The sequence below is a fragment of the Hyperoodon ampullatus genome (genome assembly GCF_949752795.1).
Source record: "Hyperoodon ampullatus genome assembly, chromosome: 3".
NCBI classification, from domain to species: domain Eukaryota; kingdom Metazoa; phylum Chordata; class Mammalia; order Artiodactyla; family Ziphiidae; genus Hyperoodon; species Hyperoodon ampullatus.
Genome location: NC_136916.1, coordinates 140,437,718 through 140,462,457, shown reverse-complemented (window position 1 = coordinate 140,462,457; position 24,740 = coordinate 140,437,718). Strand labels below are relative to the sequence as shown.

The window sequence follows — 24,740 nt, the reverse complement described above, 5'->3', positions numbered from 1 at the left end:
GCAATAATCTGCAAATAACAGAATTATTTCTATTACATGCTAAATCCAAATTTTATCATTTATGCATATTTCACAAAAGATGTTAAAATTAAATTTTAGAGTAATACTATAATTTTTTGTACTTTTATTCTAGAACTATATTAAAGTATTGACATTTCAAAGAAATACCTACAGCTTCCCAGAAGAATTATTTTTAATATTGGCAGTCTTCCTGTTCAATACACAAAATATAAATCTTTTCTTCTGTCAGAAAGCTCAAAATTAAGTACTCTATACCAGGCTCTTTGTTCTGTGTTTTCTTCTCCTCTTGGGTGCAGTGAACTCTGAAGACAAAAAATTAAGAAGCCTGTCAGGTCTAAAAAATATAATACTTAATTGATAACACACAATTAAACTATATAGGTTGGCATAATAGTAAGAACGCCTTCACAGCAAAGATACAAGAAATCTTAAACCTGACATATACATGACTTTTATCCTTCAAAATGATACTGCAGTTGGAAACTTACTACTGGAGATCCTAATCATCCTAAATGCTACTTGATAATAAGCTACTCTGAGGTTGTTTCATAGGGGTATGCCCTCCCTGTAGTTAGCATGGGCCCAGTATGCCAGAGCTGAAAGGTATCTGGGCCAGTGCCAAGAGAAAGTGACTAAGATTTCAATTGCTTTCCGATTAAACCTGAAAATGTAACCCAAAACAGCAGTACCATACATCTTTTCGGCTACCATGGCAGATGCCATGACCAACACTCAAGTAAGTGTCCATCTAGAAACAGCTGTGAACCTAAAAGTTACTGATCATTAAAAACAAAGCAAATAACAGAAGACACAAAAACATGAAAATTATGGAAGACGTAAAAGAAAGGAATATTCCCCTCCAATGAAAACTGAAAGGAGAGTGACAGGAAAAGGAATGAGAAAAGACAAAGAAAAAATTAAGAGGAAAAAGAAAACAGATTTCTGGAAAGAAGCAGCAGCAGGCCAAGAGAATGATGTCCAGAGTAAAGCAAGTCAGAGGCCTGGAGGAGACTTCTTTTAAGAAGATGACACTGATAAAATGCCTAATGTGCTCGAGTGTTTCAAGGGGAGATTTATACACTGAGGAAGAGTTTGGGGGGTAAATTAGTGATAAATACATAAAGAAACAAATTAATAAGGCAAAAAAATTATTAACTCTTTAAGGCAAACAATAAGTGTTCCGATTAAGGGAGAATCATAGTATATATCACATGGCCCTGCTGCTAATAATGTTTTGTAACATGCTGAATACTGATATAACTAAAATAATAACCATATTGAGAGGGTGGGTGATAGGAAGTATCATGTGTTTGGATTGGGAGGTAAAGAATACATAAAATTATTATATTGTAACATCTTTGTACGGTTACAGATATAACTAGACCTGTCATGGTGATCTTTTTGTAATGTATAGAAATATCGTATCACTAAGTTGTGCACCTGGAACTAACATAGTGATGTAGGTGAACTATACTTCAAATAAGAAAAAAAAGAATATATTAAGGAGAACTAAATTCTTGCCTCCCTCAATAGATAATTCATAGAACTGAAACATAAATAAGTGACAATATAAACATGTTATTTAGAAACATGGAGATCAATACCAAAGTAATTATGAAAGAGTTGTCTCTAGGGAATAAAAAATGGGAGTCAGAAGTCTGTGGTAATGAGTATTATAAAACTGTTAATTGTTAAATTATGTGCTTATGTAATTATGAGCTTATGTAATTATGATTTAATAAAAACCAAATTTTTAAAACTCACAAGCTGATAGATTTTAGAATGGGACTGGCCAGGCAGCCATAAAGGTATGCATGTGTTTGATTGTTTACTCACAATAAAAGCTACCAGACAAAACTAGAAAGCAACTACAGTCTGTAACTCACAAGATTATAAAGGACCGTTTTATGCTGACATAAGCAAATCACAGAAGCAACTCAGATTTCTGAAGGAACAAATACTCTCTTTTAATTGTCTTTGTCTTCTGTATGTTTCCATAGCACCCTGTTTCTCTTTACTATAAGGTACTGTGTTGTTTTTCTGCACACTAAACTGTAAGGTCCTCTGGGGCACAGACTGATCGGATTCATTAAACAGTAGTTACTTAGGTCCACTATGAGCCACTCACTGTGCTCAGATCTACACTCACTATGATCAAAATAAAATGGGGGCCTCCCTGGTGGCGCAGTGGTTGTGAGTCCGCCTGTGGATGCAGGAGACACGGGTTTGTGCCCCGGTTCGGGAAGATCCCACATGCCGCGGAGCGGCTGGGCCCTTGAGCCACGGCCGCTGAGCCTGCGCGTCCGGAGCTTGTGCTCCGCAACGGGAGAGGCCTCAGCAGTGAGAGGTCCGCATACCGCAAAAAAAAAATAATAATAATAAAAAAATTTAAAAAAAAATAAATAAATAAAATGGTTCTTAAACTCTTCTACTATATATCTTTATATTCCCATACCTAAGCACTTGAAACAAAATAGGCACTCAATAAATGCTTGCTGAATGAATATAGCGCCAAAATGAAAAAAAAGTCATTAGGCAGATTCTTAATATACATTATGTTCATTATCATTGATGGATTACCAATTATCAAGCCTAGCCTGCTATGTAACTTATTCTGTACATTACTGTAATTATTACTAGAGATAATAATTATTTAAACTATTGTTTAACAAATACTACAAACAAATTAAGATCACAGCAATGCAAAAAGATATAGCTATTTTTGTTTTTTTTTTTTTGCGGTACGCAGGCCTCTCACTGTTGTGGCCTCTCCCGTTGCGGAGCACAGGCTCCGGACGCGCAGGCTCAGCGGCCATGGTTCACGGGCCCAGCCGCTCCGCGGCATGTGGGATCTTCCCAGACCGGGGCACGAACCCGTGTCCCCTGCATCGGCAGGCGGACTCTCAACCACTGCGCTACCAGGGAAGCCCAAAGATATAGCTATTTTAATTCACGTTGTGCAATTTACCACTTAGTTACAATCATCTCATAGGTGAAAATTTTACATTTACTAGAATTTGAAATTAAGTATTTTTTAACAATAAAACCTTTAAAAAGTTACATACAGTAATTCACATTTTGTAACCTTTGCCCTTTGTTAGAAATACACTTCAGACACCATCACGATTATGGATATTCATTTACTAGTAACGATATTTCCCCTATCCTTCACCTCTCACCTGGACTGACCCCTGCCTCTCCATATCCATTCATTTACTGTATTATCACTTACTTTTAAGTGTCATGATTAACGGTCTGATTAACGCTAAAATTCTCCAATGTATCAAAGTTAAAGCATCACAGGAACACACAGCCAAGCAGCATGCTTTTCAGGGGTTCTAAACGTTGATGCTCTGCAAGTAGTTTGATAAAATTTCATCTGTACCTGTTTCACTAAAACTTTCACTCTCCTCTTCCTCTTCTGTAATTACAGGCATACTCAGACTTAAAGATTTATCTTCCTTATGTACATTTTGCATGTCACCTGGAAATAGTTGAAAAAATGATTTTATATGAAAACAAAGAATGCTAATCTTTGAGAAAAAATTTTATACAAATAATGACATTATTATAATAACAAAAATTAGATATTTAAACTAAAAGCTAAAATTGTAATGGTAAACAGAAATATGCACATAAAACTACCTAGCTTTTTTAAAAGTGTTAATAAATTTATAATATATTTATACCTATGTTTTGAAAACAGTCTCTAATCCTTCCATCAAAGTAATTAGAGGAAAAGGGAAGAAACAAAATTAGCCAAACATAGATATATTATTCAACCTTTATCACACACAGCATAGGTTATATTTGCAGACATCAGGGAATAATCATGTGTATTACTTCAATTTTATTAATTAATCACCAATGTAATTCTAAAGTTAATAGCCTTGGTTTTTTTTTTAAAAGACTGATATGGATTTAATGACAAATATTCCATATTGGTTGCTGAACACCGGAATGCTGTCCAAGGAACCATCATTAAATAAAACAACCTGAAAATAAGGCAATTCTCACATACACAAGCGTGCGTGCGCACACACGCACACACAAAACCTGTTACTTTTAGGATCATTAAATTATTCACTATTTTAACAAACAGCTGTAAAATCACATTACAGTGAAGGAAAATGTGCACAAACTTCAGAAACACAGTTCAGATTGTCTATGAACACAGGTTCTTAATTTGTACTTCTTCACATACGTACAGCCTCCTGATCTTGAAGAGGCCATGTAATAGCCTTGTTTTTGAATGCAGACACACTTTCCTGTATCACCACATATGCTCTACAAGATATATTTCTCTTAGTCATAATTTGCCAGTAACTTTCCATTTTCCAAAACATTGGAGGTTTTCTATATCAACTTTCTGTTGCTTGAAGAAATATCCTAATCAAATTATCAAACACCATTGTCCTATCAGGTCTCACCGAGCACATAACTTCCTTGTCCCAGTAGCAACCGCCCCCCACAGTCACTCTTTGTTCCTTATGCTTCTCCACAACACTTACACCACCTCATATCTTAATATATAATAATAGTAAATGTAAGCTTCACAAGGATAGACTCTGGTTTGTTTAGGTTGATGTATCCCCAGTACTTAGAAAAGTGCCTGCCATATACTAGAGCCTCAATAAACTATAAATCATCAAATATGGATTCAACTATCTTATAACACAGTATTTCACAGAGTATATATGTTAATAAGTACCTGCCAGCACAGGAGACAAGAAATTAAATGAAGATGAGTTTAAGCTTTCTGCTCTAAACACATGTATTCTGGGATCTTAATGGGATGCAGATTTTATGGAATGAATAGATTGCTCTAGACGCAGTTGAGTAAACTGTAGCAATAAGCTTCCATTTTAAACGCAATTCAAACTTAATAAAATAATACCAATTTCCCATTAAGTTATTAAAATAGAATTTTACCTTTACTTGGAAGTCCTAAGTATTAGATACAATAATTTTTTTACATGATTTTTAAGATGATAGATAATCTTTTAGGTAATCTATTTCCATATCTAATCACATTTCTGGCAGTGGAGGGGGGTGGATTTTGAACCTATAAAATTTTTCAGTTGTTCACAAGATTATAATCAGTACAATCTACCTCAAATTACTAATATTGTTCTTTATAATCTTGTATCACGGCCATCCATATCAACTATTAATGATTTTTTAAAATCCACATTTACAACCTAACAGAATCTATCCAACAATGTCAAGGGAAGGATTTCTGAGTTAAAAACTGTCGCTGTGAAAAAAAACCCTTCATCTAGTCACATGATGATTAACTACATTTTGAGATCTATTTCTACATTAAATGAGTAAGTTTAAAAAAGAAAATCAATGTTCTCTAAAAGCTCTGAAAAACAAAATACAATGCTTCACCCACTTATCATGCAGCCAGGAACCAAGAAGTGAACACAGAACTTCAGGATGTTTATCTCAAAGTCCACATATTAAATAAAAGCTCATGAACTTCAGTCACAGATATGTTCCTTTATCCAGAACCTAATTACATTTATTTATGTATGAATAATGGCAAACCCGTTTCTTAAAACCAGTACAGTTAAGAAGCAGCAAAAAGGGAAAAAAATTGCTACAAGCCTGCACACTGAGAACAGAATGAAGACACCTACCACAACAAATGTGACAGAAAAACATAAGAACTGACGAAGTCCTGCAGCACAAAGCCGTAAGTATAAAGGTCAACTGCCCCCCACACGTAAGCTATTTGATAGGATCATTATATTACAAAACCCAGTAAAATAACATGCTAATGATGATAACCTTGAATCATAAAGAGAAAACCAAATTATGTTCAGGATACATTGTTCTAGAAAATAGGAGAGCATAAAATACATGTAAAAAATAATAAATGCACATTGTAGAAAACAAGAAACATACAGAGAAGAATGTACTATGTTTTAGAAAGATATCAACCACAATAATTAACCATTTAAAAAGTAAATTTTGACATTTAAATAATTAACCTCAATTATCCACACAACTAATTCCTCAGAGGCTGTCAGGTCGATAGTTTTACTCTGCTCGAAGCTAATCATGTGGAATGCAATGATAAGTAATAGACAATTGCTCAATCTCAATACATACAATTATAGGATATGCAGCTAGAATACAATTACTTAAGTGCGTGTCTAACTGGAGCTCCAGATCCACATTTCCAATTACCTGAGAGACAGCAAATTTGGCAGTTAAAGATTCAGACTTGTATTCAAACAGACTGCCATTCAAGTCTCAGCTCTATTTATTAGTTAGGTGACCTTGGACGTGTGAAAAAAGTTTGGCAGATAATAAGCGTTACATAAATAATAGTTATCATCTTCGCCGTCATGTATCACCATTACTATTACTGATGTTCTTCCAGAAGCATGTGTGTTATGTTCTAGGAATGGTGAATGGGTATAGCTGAAGCTTAAATAATACAAACTTGGGTAAATCCTATCAATATACTTGAGCACCTATTTACGTGCTAGACAGCTGTTACAGAAATTGAGCCTAAAAATGTAGATTGGGGCAAATTCTTCCCCCAAATGAAATCTTCATTCTGTGATCCTTATTCTGTTAAAGTCACAACATCCCCCAGTTGCTTAGGCATTAAGCATCCTTGTCTCATCCCTCTCCACCAGCCTAAATATTTGGTTACCTATAGATATCCATGGGCTTTCCTAACTGTTAATCTGCTTGTCTAATTCCTACAGCCACCTGGCCAGATCCTCATTACTCCTTAATAGCCTTTTATTTAGTGTTCCTATTTTCAGTTTGTTCCCACCTACCTTCCAAACTACTCCCAGATTGATTTTCTTCAAAGAAAACTGGTCGTACCACTTGCTTGCTCAGAAGTCTCACATGACTCCCCTCTGCCTACTGAATGAAGTCCAAACTTCTTAGTTCCACATTTAAGGCCTGGTCACAATATAATCCTCAACATATCTTTCCACGTTAACAGTAACTCTTCAGCACATCCTTTACGCTCCAGGCAAAATGGGCCCCTCACACGCTGTACTTCCAACTACCTTGCCTCTTTTCATGCCAATCCCTCTACTTGCCTTAGTCTAAGGAATTCTTGTTACATTTGTTTGTTTTTTAATCTTTGGATTTTTCCTGATTACAAAACATACGGTTATCACATAAAAGTCAAACACAGAAATTTATGGACTTAGAAATTTCCCATCCCTGAGAATTAATCATTGTTATATGCTTCTAGATTTCTTCAATGATATATATTGTACTTCAGTCTACATTTTTTAATTGAAGTATAGTTGATTTACAATGTTATGGTGTACAGCAAAGTGATTCAGTTTATTTATTTATATATATATAGATACACACACACACACACACTCTCACACATATATACATATACATATATATACACACATATTGTTCTTTTTCAGATTCTTTTCCGTTACAGTTTACTACAAGATACTGAATATAGCTCCCTGTGCTATACAGCAGGACCTTGTGGTTTATCTATTTTATATTATAGTAGTTTTGTGTCTACATATATATTTATTAACAAATGAATCACACTCTTCTTTAAAAAAACATTTTCACTAAGCAATGTATCAACATATTTTGGACATATTTTCATGTGAGTATATATAGAACTTTCTCCAGCTTTTTAATAACTGTAAAATATTCCTTTATATGGATTTTTCAACGTTAAACATTTTTTCAATGTTAAACATTTGAGTTGTTAACAGCCTTTGTCAATAATCCTGCAATGAATGTCCTGTGTGCTTTTGTCACTTGTAAAGGATAAATTCCTAGAAACTGAATTGCTAAGTTAGAAGGCATGTCCATTTAAAATTGATTAAAATCAACTGACAGATGATTTCAAATTGCTCTCTAAAAAGGATGTGCTAATTCATTCTCCCACTTAAATTCAGATTTTACCTCCTCACACTTTCACTGTCAATGGGTATTCAGTTACCTTTCATCTTTGCCAATATAACAAATTACATGAAAATCATGTTTTAATTTACATTTCTTTCATTATTAATGAAATTAAATATCTCTTCATATGCATGGTAACCCCATTTTGTTCATGAATTGCCTGTTCATGTCCTCAGCCCATTTTTCTAAAGGGTGGTGGTCTTTTTCTTGCTAATTTATAACAGCTCTCCTAAAATTAAAAAGTTTAGCATTATCTTATGTGCTGCAAATGGTTTTACAAGATCTTTTGCATTTTATGGAATATAAGACACCTCTTTTTGAAAAAACTATGAAATCAAAAATACTTTTCTACTTTGAGGAAATGAACTTTTAATTAAAGAGAAACTTTTTAGTAAGCACTTGAATCTTTATTAAGGTGCAGAATAACAAATTACTTCTGCTTCAGAGGAGCAACAAAGCTGGTTAGCTGGAATAGTTGAGTTACAATTAAGGATCTAATTCAGATCATATTTTAGTGTACTTTCTTTCTCATGGGTTAAACCCTCCCTAATACACCTAGGTAAATTCAATAACAAACCTCAGCCATCCTTAAAAGTTAACTTCAGAGTTTATGAAAATGTTTTCGGTAACTACATTAAGTAAAAAATTATGGCTAGTGAAATTTCATAAGTTATGTGTGTCCAACATTTCAGATGAAAAGGAACTTTCATTTAAGTTCTTTCCTAGCTTGCACTCGGCTCCTCCTTTTCAACCGCATAAAAAAAACTGTTTTCCGGATGTTTAAGAAAGCAGCTTGACCAACTTACCTCTCCGCTGCACTTGTAAGAAATAAGGTGGATAATTAATAAAAAAATGCTTGTGCAGGTTTCTAAACCTAAGTATCTTTGATACCTTAGAAAAAACATTCTAATCTACCAGAAGTTACTTCTTTAAGTATGATCAAACTAATCAATCTTTTCCTCATGTCCTCTGTTTTGGTTTGGTTTTGGTTGAATTAATATATAACTACCATTTTTAATGCAGTACAGAGCTAGGAGTTTGGATAAATGCATAGTTGTGCAAGCACCACTGTAATCAAAATATTGAATATAGAACAATTCCATCACACCAAAAATTTCCCTTGTGCCCTTTTGCAGCCAACGCCTCCCTCCACCCCCAGTTCCTAGCAACCGATGATCTTTTTTACGTCTCTGTAGATTCACCTTTTCCAGAATGTCTTATAAATGGAATCATATCATATATAGCCTTTTTTGTGTCTCATTTCTGTTACTTAGCACAGTGCACTGAGATTCATCCATGTTTTTACATGCATCAGTAGTGCCTTTATTCCTGAGTAGTACTGCACTGTATGGTTATACCACTGTTTGTTATACAATGACCAGTTGAAGATATTTAGGCTGATTGCAATTTTTCGCAATTATGAATAAAACTGCTATAAGCTTTTGCGTAGCAATTTTTCTGTGAATATAAGTCTTCACCTCTCTTGGGTAAATACCAAGGAGTAGGACTGCTGTGTTATTTGGTAAGTATATGTTTAACTTTATTAGAAACTGCCAGTTTTCCAGAGTGACTATACCTTTCTGTATCCCCACCAGAAATGTATGAAGGTTCTACTTGGACCTAAAACATTTACTATCTGGCCCTTTACAGAAAGTTTGCTGACTCCCTACATCTGGAGGATATTTTTTCAAATCAAGAATGGATGCTGGATTTTATCAAATGTGTTCTTGGGTAACTATTAAAATGAATTCACGTTTTCCCCTTTAACCTATTTATATGGCAAATTATATTGATAGATTCCTAACTGCACCATCCCTGCATCTCAGAATGAATGTACGCAGTCAAGTTGTTTTGTATCTGAGATTCTTTTGATACATAAAACTTAGAATTTTTTCATTAATACTTATAAGTGAGATTAGTCTAACAGTTCTCTTCACAATATCTGCTAGCTCTGTAAAGAAAACTAAAAACATTCTCCTTCTGAAGTATTTCTTGATTATCCTTAACTAATGTGGTTTCTCCTCCTCTGAATTCTCAATGCACTTCAAGCGTTAAGTTACGGAACTGATCATATCTGGACTGTATTAAAGGTATTTAACTTCAATTCTCCCTCCGCTGCCTCAATATAGGAAAAAAATATGTTACAAGGCTATAACATATCTTCATATACTGCTGCAGTGGCTTTGTGTTTCTTATATTAGGCACTAAATATTTACTATGTTTCTAATACTCCTTTTTTTCCCTCTGAGCCTGCTAATCAGATTCCAACTTTATGTATGGTGAACATATACTATTTGTGAAATGCTTAAAAATTAAACTTTTTGAGTATATAGTCATTTTGTTTTGTTTTGTTTTGCTTTGTTTTGTTTTGTTTTGTTTTACGGTACACGGGCCTCTCACTTTGTGGCCTCTCCCGTTGCGGAGCACAGGCTCCAGATGCGCAGGCCCAGCGGCCATGGCTCATGGGCCCAGCCGCTCCACGGCGCGTGGGATACTCCCACATCGGGGCACGAACCTGTGTCCCCTGCATCGGCAGATGGACTCTCAACCACTGCACCACCAGGGAAGCCCTATAGTCATTTTTTTTTAAACTAAATACCAAAAGTAATTTTATAGATAAACTATTTCAAGAAAAAAGCAGGTACAGCTTAGCTAGTGAAGTGAAAGGAAAATATGGTTTATAGAATGTATTACTTATCGTACCTTATTCTACATATAAGTTTGATTCACACACAAAAATTACTAATAAAGTATGCTCTGGATAATTCTGGATTGATTCTATAACCATCTAACTGTAACACTTTGGACAAGTTATTTAATCTGTATGGGCCTAAATTTCATCATCTATGAAATGATGAATTTGATGACTCCTAGAGTCCCTTTCAGTACTAAGATTCCAAGAATATAAGATAATTTATTTTTAATATTAAATCTCACAAGGTTTTTAAACAAGTAATCCTTTTTAATAAAGAAAACATGGTGAGAGGAGGTTGTAAATAAGACCTGTTTTCCCTTTTTAAGTCTCAAAAAGTTACCTCTGTTTCTGGAAGACATCTTCCTTCCTGCTGGTTTCAGCGTCTCTTGGTTTCTTCTTTTCCTAGTTGCTTTGGTTTGTCCTTGACTAGATGCAGAATCAGAGTCAGAAGAATCAAGTTTGGCCTGACGATGCCTTCTTGACTTGGATGCCTAAATAGTTGCAAATCCAATTAATTACAATGAATTGCAAAATGAACCCAACTGACAGGTGATTTAGGGAACAACAAAACAGACAATCAAAGATGAGGAAAGATTCACAGAAATACTTGTCATAAAGTACTTTACCATGATACTCGCTTGGTTAATACCTGTTACATGTATATACTCTTTTAGCTTTACAACAGGAAGAGTTCCCTGCAGCTGTCATCCTCATCTGCTCAAACGGGGTTAAAATGTCCTTGTTGGGTTAAACTATTACAGTTGCAATGGCTGGGAAATGGAGGTGTAAAGGACAAGTACTGCCATTTTTACCGCCTGATACCTATTCTCCTTTTCTTCTAACAAAGTTTTATTTTCCTTAGTTAGCACCATGTATTTCAAGTGGAACTACTTTATGCCTGGCTCTACATATGGCCATATGGCCCTGATCTAGTCAAATTGAGTTTCACATTCCCAGGGCCACCATGATTTGTTCAGGGGTGGGTGTGTGATCTGCATCATAGCTGATATAACTCAATTTTAGAATTTTGTTTAACTATTAGAAAGGAAAATTCTCCCTTTCCACTGAACCTAAAGCTGGGAACATGAAAGGCTGGAGCTGTCACGAATTGCACTTGAAGGCAATGAAAGCAACATAAGAGGTGAGAAATGGAGGGACAGTCCAAGGACTTTTTAGTTACATCAGTCAATAAATTCCCTTATTTGCTTAAGCAGAGCCCTGACTACAGGAGTTTTCAGTGAATGTCATATATGTGGTGTAGGTATTAACAACAGTTTAAAAGCTACCATGCACTGTATGTTAATTATACCTCAATAATTAAAAAAACTACAACTATGCAATAACACACTCTTATAACAATTTATGGGGATTATAATTTAATTGTTTAATAATTTTTTAAAGTATTGCATAATGTCTTAAGAAATACATTAAACAACAATTAGCCTATATAATATGGAAATAGTCCTGGTTTAAAAGAATTTGGAATAATTAATTTATTGTACTTGATGCTTTCATTCAACAATATTTTGTACTCAATTTACTGTAGTACAGCAAATATATAACACTTAACTAATCTATAGTCACTTTTAATTTTTTCATTTATTCCTTTTTATTTCTACAACCAGAGAATGATAGTAGTTTCCCACAGAATAAAGTCATTTTTAGATTCATACAAAAAAAAAAAAAAACAGAAAAAAATATGAGTTTATTGGTGCTCCTTTCTGAAACTCCACTAAAATGAGAGGAAAGGAATAAAAATGAATAAACTCACAAAATGGAGATAATAGGAAACAATGCAGCTGTAAACAAAACAACAAAATTCTGGAAATGTAAAACTGATGGCTAACTTAGAATGAAGAAAGCTGAAATCTAATTGCCTGTATTGAGGAAGTTACTACAAGGAAAGCTGGTCCAAGTGGATCAGGAATTGGGGTCATCAGAAGTGGGACTAAAAAAATGGGTAGATATATGAAAAATCTACATAGGGAATAGTATCCCATTTAGCAGCCTCAAAGTTGAACAACTGACCTCTTCCTATAGAAAACAGGAGGTTTGTTCCCTGGAGAGGCTAAACCAGAGAAGCTGAAGGCTTGAGGAAACCAGTATAGCTAAGGAAGGGGATAAAGCCTCTTACTAGAAATAGGCGGGTTGAGTGAAGCCTCCAGAAGGAACGGTGAGCCTGTTGGCAGATTCTCTGTAGGCACCCAAAACATTGGCAGCTGGGCTTATTTACCACTTTCCTCCCCCAGGCAAGGGAATGGAAGCCTGCTCTCTGGTAAAAATGACTAGATCCAAGAAAAGCATGAAGGCTAAAAGGCTGTATCTCCACATGACCACTCTTAATGATCTGAGGATCTTCAAACGTTTGAAAAAAGCCAACAAAATGAATGACAGAGAACGGAATCAACAAAAATAAAAACTCTGGGGAAAAAGGAGGCAACTTCAAAAAACGAATTAACATCCTCAAGCAGATAAGCATATTGCATCCAGAAAAACAAAAAGATAAGGAATACATTTTTTAAGTAAGAAAAGATTCAGAGAACAAGAAAAAAAAGCTTAGTAATCAAATAATGTCAGCAGAAATCATAAAAATTCAATATAATGGTTCAGAAGATAAAGTTTAAGAAATCTCTCTGAAAACAGATAAAAACAGAAAAATAAGAAAATAAAAATGCAGCAAAGAATTCGATCAAAGAAACGATACAAAAATCCCTCAGAACTGAAGGCTATCAGATCAAAAGGATGTCCACCATGCGAGCCAAGGACAATGATGGAAAAAAGACCTACACCAAGGTGCATTATCATGGAACTCCAGAGCTCCAGGGATAAAGAGAAAATCCTAAAGCCTTCCATGATCAGGAATACTAGAAGCTGGAAGACAATAAAGAACAGTGGCATCAAAATTCTAGGTAAATACCAGAAGAAATAAAAGAGAAAAGGGTGAAGATGGTTGCCTCCTGAGATCAGAAGTACAGGGGCAGGAAGTGGTAGAGCAGGAGACTGCTGGATTATATAAACTTTACAGTATTATTAGTTAAAACTATGCACAAGTGTTACTTAGATGAAAAAATTAAAATGTGACTAAAAAAGCATCACACAAATTTCTAAATTACCTTATTAAAGAAATAACTTACCTGAACAAAAACTGAAAAGGCCCTTGATTTTATTTCCGCTAATGTTTCTGCCCTTTCACTTCTCTGGAAGTAAAAATAAACAGGAAAAGGAAAAAGTTAAAACACACAAACACTGAGTGAAATTATGAATTCCCAAGTATTTTTTTTATCAGAAATAAGATTTGAGAAGGTAGGGTAAAAGGAACTAACATTTATTGGACATATATTAAGTAAAGGCATATAAACATGCACTACTTTCTAACAGGTGCCATGATAACATCCCCATGGCTGTGGACTGTCTTCATTCAGGACTTAAGGAGGATATGAATGAAATTCCTGGTGACCAGGCCATTCCCTCCTCATCTTCCTATGCCCAAAGATGGCTCCTTGCCTCATCCACTAAGATGGATGAAAACTCTGGAGACAGAAAGCAGTAAATAGTAGCTTATGCTTCACACTGAATGAAAGGCTGAAAAGACATAGTATTACAAAAGCCTTACTCTGCCCGTCAGGACTGAGGACACCTTCCACCACCATCCTTCCCTCTCCCTGCTGAAAACTGTGAACATCCCACTCCCAATCTATAACTGATGTGGTCTTTCACAAGGTTTCCAGCAGAGAACAGGCTAGCCCTTCATAGAAGCCATGTTACAGAATTTTCTGAGATATGTATTAGAATATTGACCATGGGACATTATGGTTAATATACAGAATCACAGCCACACATAAAATGAAAAGAAGCTAACCAAACTACTGCCCCATAAGCAATCACATAGTGAATTTTTCTGACCTCTGATTGTTGTGAATTTCCTTCACTCTTTTCTTCTCCATCTTTAGCTTTCGATTTTAAGGATAGATTCTGAAAGATCAAAAAAGTATATTTACACATTTCCAATTCAAACCAACTAAAAATTAACGGAAAATCAATTTCAGAACAATGAAAATCATTTACTTTAATTACTAAAAAACTAAAAGAATATTTCTCAGTATCAAAACATGGTTCACCACCTGACATTAAGATCATGGTTAGGTTAAAGAAGAGTTACAAAATTCATCAAGATAATACCTAAATCCTCCTAACTAATGACAGATGACATGCACTTTATGTGGTAGTGAGAAAACTGGTTTATTCTCCTTTCCTTCAGGTTTTCAAAGGTCTTAGTAATGCTCATTAAAGAGCGTTGTTAAAAGACAGCGCTACAATAGATGTTTATGTTAAGCGCCTAGGTCATTTGTGCAACCCATTTGTAGCACTTAAAGTATTCAAACATTCTAAAATGTGCTCTCATTAAAATAAATGTCCGGAGAGGAAGCAAATTATTTCCTTCTTCCCAAGGCTGTTATCTCCTCATCACTTTCCTTGTTTATCTTTTCTAAAATTGAGTTTTGAGCCATCTCCCTTTATATAATCCAAAAAGTAGCAATGAATCTCTCTGAAAAATGCTATATAAGATAATAGTGCCTATCTAGCATTTGTGGAAACACTAACACATTATCAAACACATAGTAAGTAATCAGAAATTACTTATTTTTTCCTAGAAGTATTTAGTAAAATTAGATGGAGTAGTGGTTTCAAAAGTAAATTTAGCAAGGCTGGTCTTCAGGTTTCTGGAGTAAAAAAGTTTCTCTAGCTGAAAAGGCTAATATGGAATATGGGCAGTTCTAGCATCAGTATTTGGATCAGAAAACTAAATGGAAGACTTGTGTTGATGCGATTTGTAAATGGATAAAGGAAGGCAGGTAGAGCACATGAGAAACAGAAAGCACATGCTCTGTCACAATGGGAGAAGCCATCACTCAAGTCTAGCTGTCCACTGCCATGCAGCAAAGCAGGACCAGTGTTACCAAACGTCTCACTTTTAACAGAAGTTGGATGTCTGGAATTTTAAGTTAAGTCCACAAATATTCAAATGTTGGTAATTAATTCAAATTTTTTTAATATTAGGAACAATGCTATGCAAAGAAAAAAAAAAAGTATGTGCAGGATTTGGCCCAAAGACTGCCAATGTGTAACCTCTGGAGAATGCTAAATTATAAAGATTGTAATAAATCCATGGCACACCAAGACTATTTATTCCTCTATAATTATGTATACTACATAGTGTACGTGTGTGTGTGTATAATGGATATTATTTAGCTATATATTATATAATTACAATTATTAATTATAATTATTTAATAATATGTTATATAATTACATATAAAATCCATTTGTAAGATTAAATAAGATCACATGGCTAATAACTGGCAAAGCTGATACTAAAAAAGTAAAGCACTCCAGATCTTAGCTTCACAGGGGGTAGCCACTAAGCAAGGCTGCCTCTCAACGTCCTCACCCATGTCTAGCCAGTCACGTATGATGCAAATGCAAAGGTGACATATCAAACAGTTACAAACCTTTCTGTCTTTGTGCCATTGCTGATGCTCCAAAACTATGTTCTTGATATTGTCAAAAAAATCGTCCTTTATCAAGCTGAGGGCTTTGTCTGGATTGGATCTATCAGCTGAAATCATATGTTTCATTCTCTGATAATGGTCATGAACATTCAGCATTTCCTAAAAGTGAAACGATCAGTCCTTTAATTCAATTTTCAAGGAGAAACTTAAAGGCAAAACCAGAACAAAATAAAATCACTTTCCAAAGTGACAGAGTTGAGAAGGAATAACATACTACAGTACATTGAAAATGATATAATTATGCAAACTAGTACAACATTATTAAGAGTCTGCTTTCCAGAAGTATGGAATCATTGAGTTCAACTCAACAAACATTAGGCAATACACACTGTATACAGAAACGATGGGGAGAGACTAGTTAACATAAGATTGCATTCCTGGATGTAACAAAAATTATTTATAGTATAGCATACCTTTAAGTATTACTCCTGATAACTAAGATCACATTTTTATTTCATATTGTCACATGAAGGATATTTACACAGTTCTTTATGCTCAGCTGGAAATTCCTATCTAATGACTCTCTCCCAATCCTCCACAGAGATAGGCTGACGTTCACAAATCTCAAAGCTCTGTGCCTGTCCCTATAAGCTTCCTCATTACCTCAGTGATAAGAGTCAAGATTAAATGAAATAGTGATGTATGACACCATTTGAGGCAGCATTTATTAGACCTTCCTCCCCCAGAAAACTCCAGACAAATGGGCAGGTATACAGGGTAAAGAGAAAGGTAGCATAAATACGGCAGGCGGACTTAAGAATCACATAAAACCAGCACTGGGACTTGGCTCAGAGACCAGCAGAGAACTATCCATCACAGATGGTCAACAACCTCTGAGTCATCCCCAAGACAGGTTACTCAATGCATTTCTAGGAGATTTTGACGGACTCGATAGATATCTGTTCAAGGAATTCAAAACTGCTCAGGAGTGGTGAGTGCTCATATATGCAAGATCTTCAACGGGGAAGAGTGTCCAGACATGGGAAGCCCCTAACTTTTTACACAGTACAATGTGCTATATTCCCATTATTTTACATGCACTACAATACAGGGCAAAGACCACTAGCTGGACCTGGTTTTGAGCCTGAATTCCGTCACTTGCTAGATTGTGACCTTGAGCAAATCCTTCAGTCTAAGAATCACGTTCCACATTTGTACAAAATGAAGTAACGACACCTAATGCACGACACCTAACGCACTATGAAAGTATTAAGTGAGCTTATACAAGTGGAAGTATTCTGTATGATGTAAACCACTATACAAAATCAAAGGATTAAGAAATAAAAGACAGTGTATAGGCTTTGGAGCTTTACACACCTGGACATTCAAATCCAGTGTCTGTGTCTTACTTTATGCAAATTACTCAACTTCTTGATCCTCAGTTTCCTTGTTTTTATTTTTTTTAATTTATTTATTCTTTTGGCCATGCCACGCAGCATGTGGGATCCTAGTTCCCCGACCAGGGATCGAACTCACGCCCCCTGCAGTGGAAGTGGGGAGTCTTAACCACTGGACTGCCAGGGAAGTCCCCCAGTTTCCTTGTTTTTAAAACTGGGAAAATACTATCTCCTCTGCAGGGTTATTATGATGATTGGTGAGATAACATACAAAAAACATTCAGCATAGTTCCTGGCACATGGTGAATACTCAACAGGTAATGCCATTATTATAATTGTAAATATAAATGAAGAAACAGATTCAAAAGTGAAATGATTTGCTAAAGGTCATATTCAAGTAGCAGAGTTGGAATTAGAAGGCAGATGCCTTAAAAAATTTGTAATTATGTATGGTGATGGATGTTAACTAGATTTACTGTGGTCATCATTTGGCAATATATACAAATATCAAATCATTATGTTATACACCTGAAACTAATATAATGTTATATCAATTATACCTCAATTTTTTTTAAAAATCAGATAATTTGATTCAATATCCTATTCTCTTATTTTATTATACCTCCTTAACCACAAAAGAGAACTAATGAGTGGCAGAATCATGACCAGAATTCAAGTATGCTGACATGAAGACTTAATAGCATTTGTAGGCAGTAGAAGGAAAATAGAAAAGTATTAAATTTAGGGATTATCAATGAAAATGGGTCATGGGCTATGCTAGGACAGGACAAATAAAGCCAACACAGGTATTGAAGGAAAAGGCTACCAAAGATAAAGATGCCAGATAAAGTCAGGATGACTTCACACAGACTATTCCATTCCTAGAAGCTTCTAGGAATAGGCATTTCATAGCCTGGCCCTTCTGACCCTCCTCTCAAATCACCCTAAAAGAATGTGGCTTTGTGCATCACCCCAGCTGTTCTCCAAAATCTCCCATACCTGCTTGCTGACATATACAATTTATCTAACAGAGGAATCTTTAATTCAACACATTGTAGTAAAAGAGCTTAAAATGAAAACAAAAAAAAAGTTTAGCAATGTATGTTGAAAAAAATTAACATTCTACCACTAAATTAGTCAACAATCAAAAATTACAACCAACTGGGTTCAAATCATCTTTTTTTCATTGGGAGAATACTGATAAGAACAACATCTTACTGTTATAGAACATTCTCTGCCTCTCTCTTTATAATTCACATCAGTACTTCTTGGCAAATCCTTTCTGGTATCCCAACATCTTTCACTCTCTGCAACGGCTATTCCAAATCTCAATTCTTGATTCTGGCAGGAGGCCTCTTAAAGTTCAGGCTATCGGGTCTGTTTGCCTTCTGCTTCTCTTCTTCACAACCAATTATAGGAATCCATTTTTTCACCTCCCTCCCTAAGGTTTCAAAGGAAGAAGTGCCTTCTCCTGCTCAAGGCTAATCTCTCCACCAGGCTCTTGGTCACAGACCCACCACCTCACAGCAGGGACTGTGCTACTTCTCTTCTACACAAACCCTCCTTCTAACTGGCTCCTTACCCCAAACCTAAATATATACTCTAAGTCTCTCCAATCTCTAAAACTTCTAAATGATTCCCCTCTGCCAAAAAGACAAAATACAAATTCTCTCTATTATACAAAGTTCTTTTCTCACATTTATTTTTCTACATAATCTTCTCCCACCTCTTTCTTGCTCAGCTGCTAGAGGGCAAAGATCCTAATTCTTGTTATACTTCACGAGATGTCTGCAAATGATATATTTCCTACCCCAGTCCCAGCTCAGAGAAGGCCTTTGCTATCCAACAAATAGGCACTGCAGCCATACAGAACCTTAGCTCCATCACTTCCTAACTTAATTTCTCTGTGCCTCAGTTTCCTCAACTTTACATCAGGGATAAAAACACCTACTTTAAAAAAAATTAACAAAAAATTTTAAATTGTTTAAGACACCTAATTTGCAGGGATGTTGTTAAAAAGTAAAATAATATACACAAAACATCTTGTAGAGCTCCTGCACTATACCATGTCTTTAGATATTTAGCAAACAATTTCCCTCTAACTGAGTAATTCTTAACATTTTGGGGGGCATGAATACCTTTGCGAATCTGAGGATAGAGTACCTCACCCTAACCAAGCGTCCATACGTATAATAATTTTCAATACAATTTAGGGGGGAAAGGGATCCATGAACCTTTCAAGGCCATCCATGGACCCCAGATTAGCAATTCTTGCTCAAAAATAAAGTCAGTATACAGAGCAGACCCAGAGCACTTTCAAAAATCAATTTGCTATCTGAATTAGAAAATCATAGATGCAACCTAACTGCTAAAGTTATTAGAACATGGCAGCACCCAGAACACAGAGAAACATTTGAGCAAATCAAAGATCTGATCCCTCTTTCATTCTTGATATAGGAAAAGACTGAACAGGGTTCGGGGGAAAAGCAGTAACATTTACTAAGAAGAGTCTACTATGTGCTGTAGCCCACACTCAGCACTCTTCAGGTACAAGTTTGTCTCGATTCTTACAACTGGATGAAATAAGGGTTGCAATCCTAATATTAAAGAGGGTGAAACTAAGGCTCAAAGAAATGAAAAACACATGACTAAGGCCCCCACCTGCTCATGCTCGCTCTGCGCACTCTCTGTGTACGTATGAATCCATTCTTTTGAAAAGAGAATGGATCACTGATTAGAAGGCTGCAGCCATTTAGTGAGGTTTTGTTTTAACCTCAGGGCAACATTTCCACTCAGGTAAAACTCTGTATCACTACTTATCAATGCAAAAGAAGATTTTTCTCAACACTGCACAACTCAGATAAAATACCAAAATATATTAGATGGAAAAGCTGTTTTAAGACCGTACCCCTTATCCATTATTCTTGACTTCAAATTTTCGTTTCATCGAAATAGCTTCACTGTTTTCAGTGGTGGGTTTTTACACAAGCATTGTAAAAAGGAACTTAGGAAATGAACATATATTGTTAAAAAAATAATGTCACTATATTCTTGTTTTATGACCTATCTAAAGTCAAATACAAATAGTGGTTTCAGTATTTGAATCTAAATATCCTTAGTCCAAGACAAGTCTTCTACATCTTTCTGTTTCTCACTGTGTTTCAAGATTTATTCCAGAAATTTTGATATATTTAGGATGTAATATTCCTGACACTTTAGAGAATGTAATAGCATTCTATGATTGGTTAAAAGCATTAGAAAAAATTTCAGTATCCAGTAGATGAAGGTATAACCTCAATACGTAGTTAATAAAACAATTTTTTTAAAAAATTCAGGAACATAAGAACAAATTTACCTCTAATACATCAGAAGTGATAAGTTTCATTACATGATCACTTGGGTCCTTAAAGTCTTCAGTAACTTCAGGTCGTTGAATTCTTTTCTTCATTCTGTACAACAGCTAAATAATAATGAATGTCTTTAAAAGATGTCTTTTATAAGATATATTTTAAGTACTGAAATAAGTAAGCCAGCAGCAAAAACTGTCTATCAGTAAACATGGATGAAAAAAAAAAGCAGCTCTAAGTATATATTTATTAAATAATCCATGTTTCAAAGACTGTTAGACTTTTGAAATAACGCAACTTGTGGGATTTTAGTTCACCGACCAGGGAATGAACCCGAGCCCTCGGCAGTGAGAGCGCCGGGTCCTAACCAATAGACTGCCAGGAATCCCCAACACTGTTTCCTATTTTAAGAAGCCTTTCTTCGAGTATTGGAAACTACATAATAGTCTTTCCACTTTCTGGAGACTTAGGTACTTTATGGACAATAAAGCATAATTTCTCATTTTGAGAAACAATCTATTTTAGATAACATACCAATGTAGGCATTGCTGTAAAGTGAAATGCTCTGTCTAGTCGTAGCTTCCTAAAAATATAAGCTGCATCAAAATGTTGTGCATTTATCAAATCTTGCTGAAAATTTAAAATTTCATCCCAATCTTTCACGGCAACTCTAATCTGCAAACAAGAGGAATAAAAAAGTCATTAGTAAATGTAAATCTTTTTTCACAAATGTATTATAATTTTGAAGCAATGGCATTTCTATTTAAATCAGTTGGTTGTGAAAATATTGTACCTGTTTCATATTTCTTTTGGAAGAAAACAACTCACCGAATATTACCTTTTGTTTTGGTTGACACAGTTGGGTGTTATATAATCCATACAGCAGATACAAAGCACAAACTCTGATTTGGAAGGTGTATGGAGGTAAAAAATATCGCCAAGCCAAAGCCAAAGCTTCCTTTGTAAACGTGTTCTTTTCTAAATTTCTCATTCTACCACTAGAAAACAAAGAGAAAATATATTATGGCTGTGAAAAAAAATAACAGAAGAGGTATATACTTGTTTAAATAGCAGCTGCTAGAAAGTGGATGGGCATTCCACATCTGATCCTTTCATGATTTAAGCAAGAAGACCTAATTTTCTGCTGTGCTTCTTACATTGAGACACTAGGTAAACATGATGCATCTTCCTAAAGCATCAAATTTATTGCTGAATTGGGAGCAAAAGGAGTGGGGTTATAAATTATCACTGGTTAATAATTTAAAATATTTAATATATAAAATAACCATGGTAGGGGGCTTCTCTGGTAGCGTAGTGGTTAAGAATCCGTCTACCAATGCAGGGGACACGGGTTCGATCCCTGGTCTGGGAAGATCCCACATGCCGTGGAGCGACTAAGCCCGTGCGCCACAACTACTGAGCCCGCACTCTAGAGCCCATGAGCCACAACTACTGAGCCCACGTGCCACAGCTACTGAAGCCCGCACGCCTAGAGCCCGTGCTCCGCAACAAGAGACGCCAACACAATGAAAAGCCCGCCCACCACAACGAAGATTAGCCCCCGCTCACCGCAACTAAAGCCCGCACATAGTAATGAAGACCCAATGCAGCCAAAAATAAATAAATAAATAAATATATTAAAAAAGAAAAAAAAGAGAGAAAGAATTGGGGTAACCCCAGAAAATTTTTTCTAAACTACCACTTTTCCCAAGAGGGATACAGTGAAAGATCATGGGTTTCAGAAACAGTAAGACACACTGGTTTCAATATCTACTCTACCACCTAGTTGCGTGATCATGGAGAAATTACTTAACCTTCTTAAACCTCAATTTCCTCATCTATAAAACAAGGATAATTACTGATCTCAGAGTTGTTCTATGGATTAAATACAGCTATAAATGCATTACATTTACTACCAATAAAAAAAATTAGTTCCTCTCCTTTCATTAACTGTACAACAAACGGTTCTCCATTCTCCATCCACTACAATATACAAACTACACAGGTAGTTATTTTACATCAACTAAGAGAAAAGAGAGAACGTTTACATTTTATTCAGCAAAACACAGAGTTTTAATCACAAGGACTCATTCATTCAGTCAATTATTTAGCCTTTTCAATATTGTAAGTATTACGCTAATGGAATACCAGATTCATCCAGTTACTGTCCTCACAGAGCTCAATCTAGTGGAAGGTAAATTTAAAAGTAATAATAATAACAGTGAATATTTATTGAGCACTTAGAGTACACTTACCATATAATCACAGTTAGTGGACTCTGATCAAATTCAGGCAGTTGGACTCCATAATCTATGCTCTTAACCATTAAACTATACTGCCTTCTGAACTACACACTTATAATAAAATGTGGTTAAGTCAAGAGACAGGGCTTCCCTGGTGGCGCAGTGGTTGAGAGTCCGCTTGCCGATGCAGGGAACGCGGGTTCGTGCCCCGGTCCGGGAAGATCCCAGATCCCACATGCCGCGGAGCGGCTAGGCCCGTAAGCCATGGCCGCTGAGCCTGCGCGTCCGGAGCCTGAGCGTCCGGAGCCTGTGCTCCGCAACGGGAGAGGCCACAACAGTGAGAGGCCCGCGTACCGCAAAAAAAAAAAAAAAAAAAAAAAAAAAAAAGTCAAGAGATAAAATAAGCACAAAGTACTACAGGAGAAAGAGAGCATGAACACCTTATTTAGTCTTGAAGGGCAAAGGAAGCCTTCCCTGAAGAACTGTCATGTGAGCTTAAACCTGAGTGAAGAATAAGGTAGCCAGGCAAAGGGAGCTGGGGGTAAAGCTCTAGGCTGAGGAAACGCCTGTAGATGGCCGCGAGCAGACGCTGCAGCAAGAAAGCGAGTGCATGGAGTGGACTGGTCGATGAAGGTGCAGCGATGGGCAGAGGCCAGTCACGAAACGTCTTGCCAGCCATGTTAGGGAATTTGAGCTGCACCCCAAAGGCAATGGAAACCACTGAAGAGTGGGAAGCAAGGATGTGACGTGAGCAAATTTGCACTTTAGAACTTCGGCGGTTGTGTGAAAAATGGATTCAATCATGCAGGGTTTTGTCTTTGCTTGTGTGTTTGTTTTGTTTTTAAACATGGAGTTCTAAGAAAACGAGACTAGAGGAGGGCAAAAGATGGTGACCTAGGTCCGGGTGAAGCACTGGAAGTAGAAGAGTTTAGCAGGGCGGCCAAGTAGAGATATACGTATTCGGGAGGAGGCCGCAAATAGAAGGAACCCATGCCAACGAAATCGCCCAGGGGAAGCGCGCGGCCAAGTACAGGTGAGAGCTCAGGGGAGATGGAGGCAGTGTTCAGAGACTGCCACTTTTCTCAGCCCTTCCCAGATGCGGCGAAGCGAAGGGGAAGGAAGAAACCTGTCACGCCGCCTCTGAGCGGGGAGGCAGGCGGGTAGTGGACAAGAAACACCCACCAGAAGATGGTCCCGAACTTCATACTCCTCCAGAGGTCGGTGAAGTCCTCGAAGCGCACACTGTCCATCTCCTGGAAGCGGCTGAGCAGCGCCTCACAGTCTGCCTTCAAACCTGCAGGAGCCCCCATAGCTGCAAAGCTGGGACGCCATGCGCGGTCCAGCAGCCGAGGGTAGCCGAGGAAACCAGGCTCTGAGCCCCGCCCCCTACGACAGGACACGCACACACCCTCCGTGATATCCGGCCCCGTGACGTTACATCCGGCTCCGGCAGCTCCACCTCCAGCCGGGTCCGCCCAAGACAGCGCGATGTTTACTGCGCATGCGTTGTCGCATTTGCTTTTAGCAGCTCAGCTGTCTTAGAGGAGTTAGAGAAGTTTACATCTCAAGTGGCCTGTGAGCCCAAGAAGGATTTTAGGTTA

At 36.5% G+C, this 24,740-nt stretch overlaps 1 protein-coding gene across 1 annotated transcript; it reads right to left on the bottom strand.

The window, feature by feature from the left end:
• Positions 1-270: 270 nt before the first annotated feature.
• On the bottom strand, positions 271-24,449 carry SNAPC1 (small nuclear RNA activating complex polypeptide 1; the record flags this gene model as incomplete). The annotated part of the gene is made up of 10 exons (XM_079699944.1): positions 271-323; positions 3,407-3,505; positions 10,983-11,133; positions 13,777-13,839; positions 14,546-14,614; positions 16,153-16,311; positions 20,905-21,009; positions 21,431-21,571; positions 21,735-21,894; positions 24,322-24,449. 10 exons carry the CDS (start codon positions 24,447-24,449, stop codon positions 271-273), a joined length of 1,128 nt encoding a protein of 375 aa, XP_079556070.1.
• Positions 24,450-24,740: the final 291 nt, after the last annotated feature.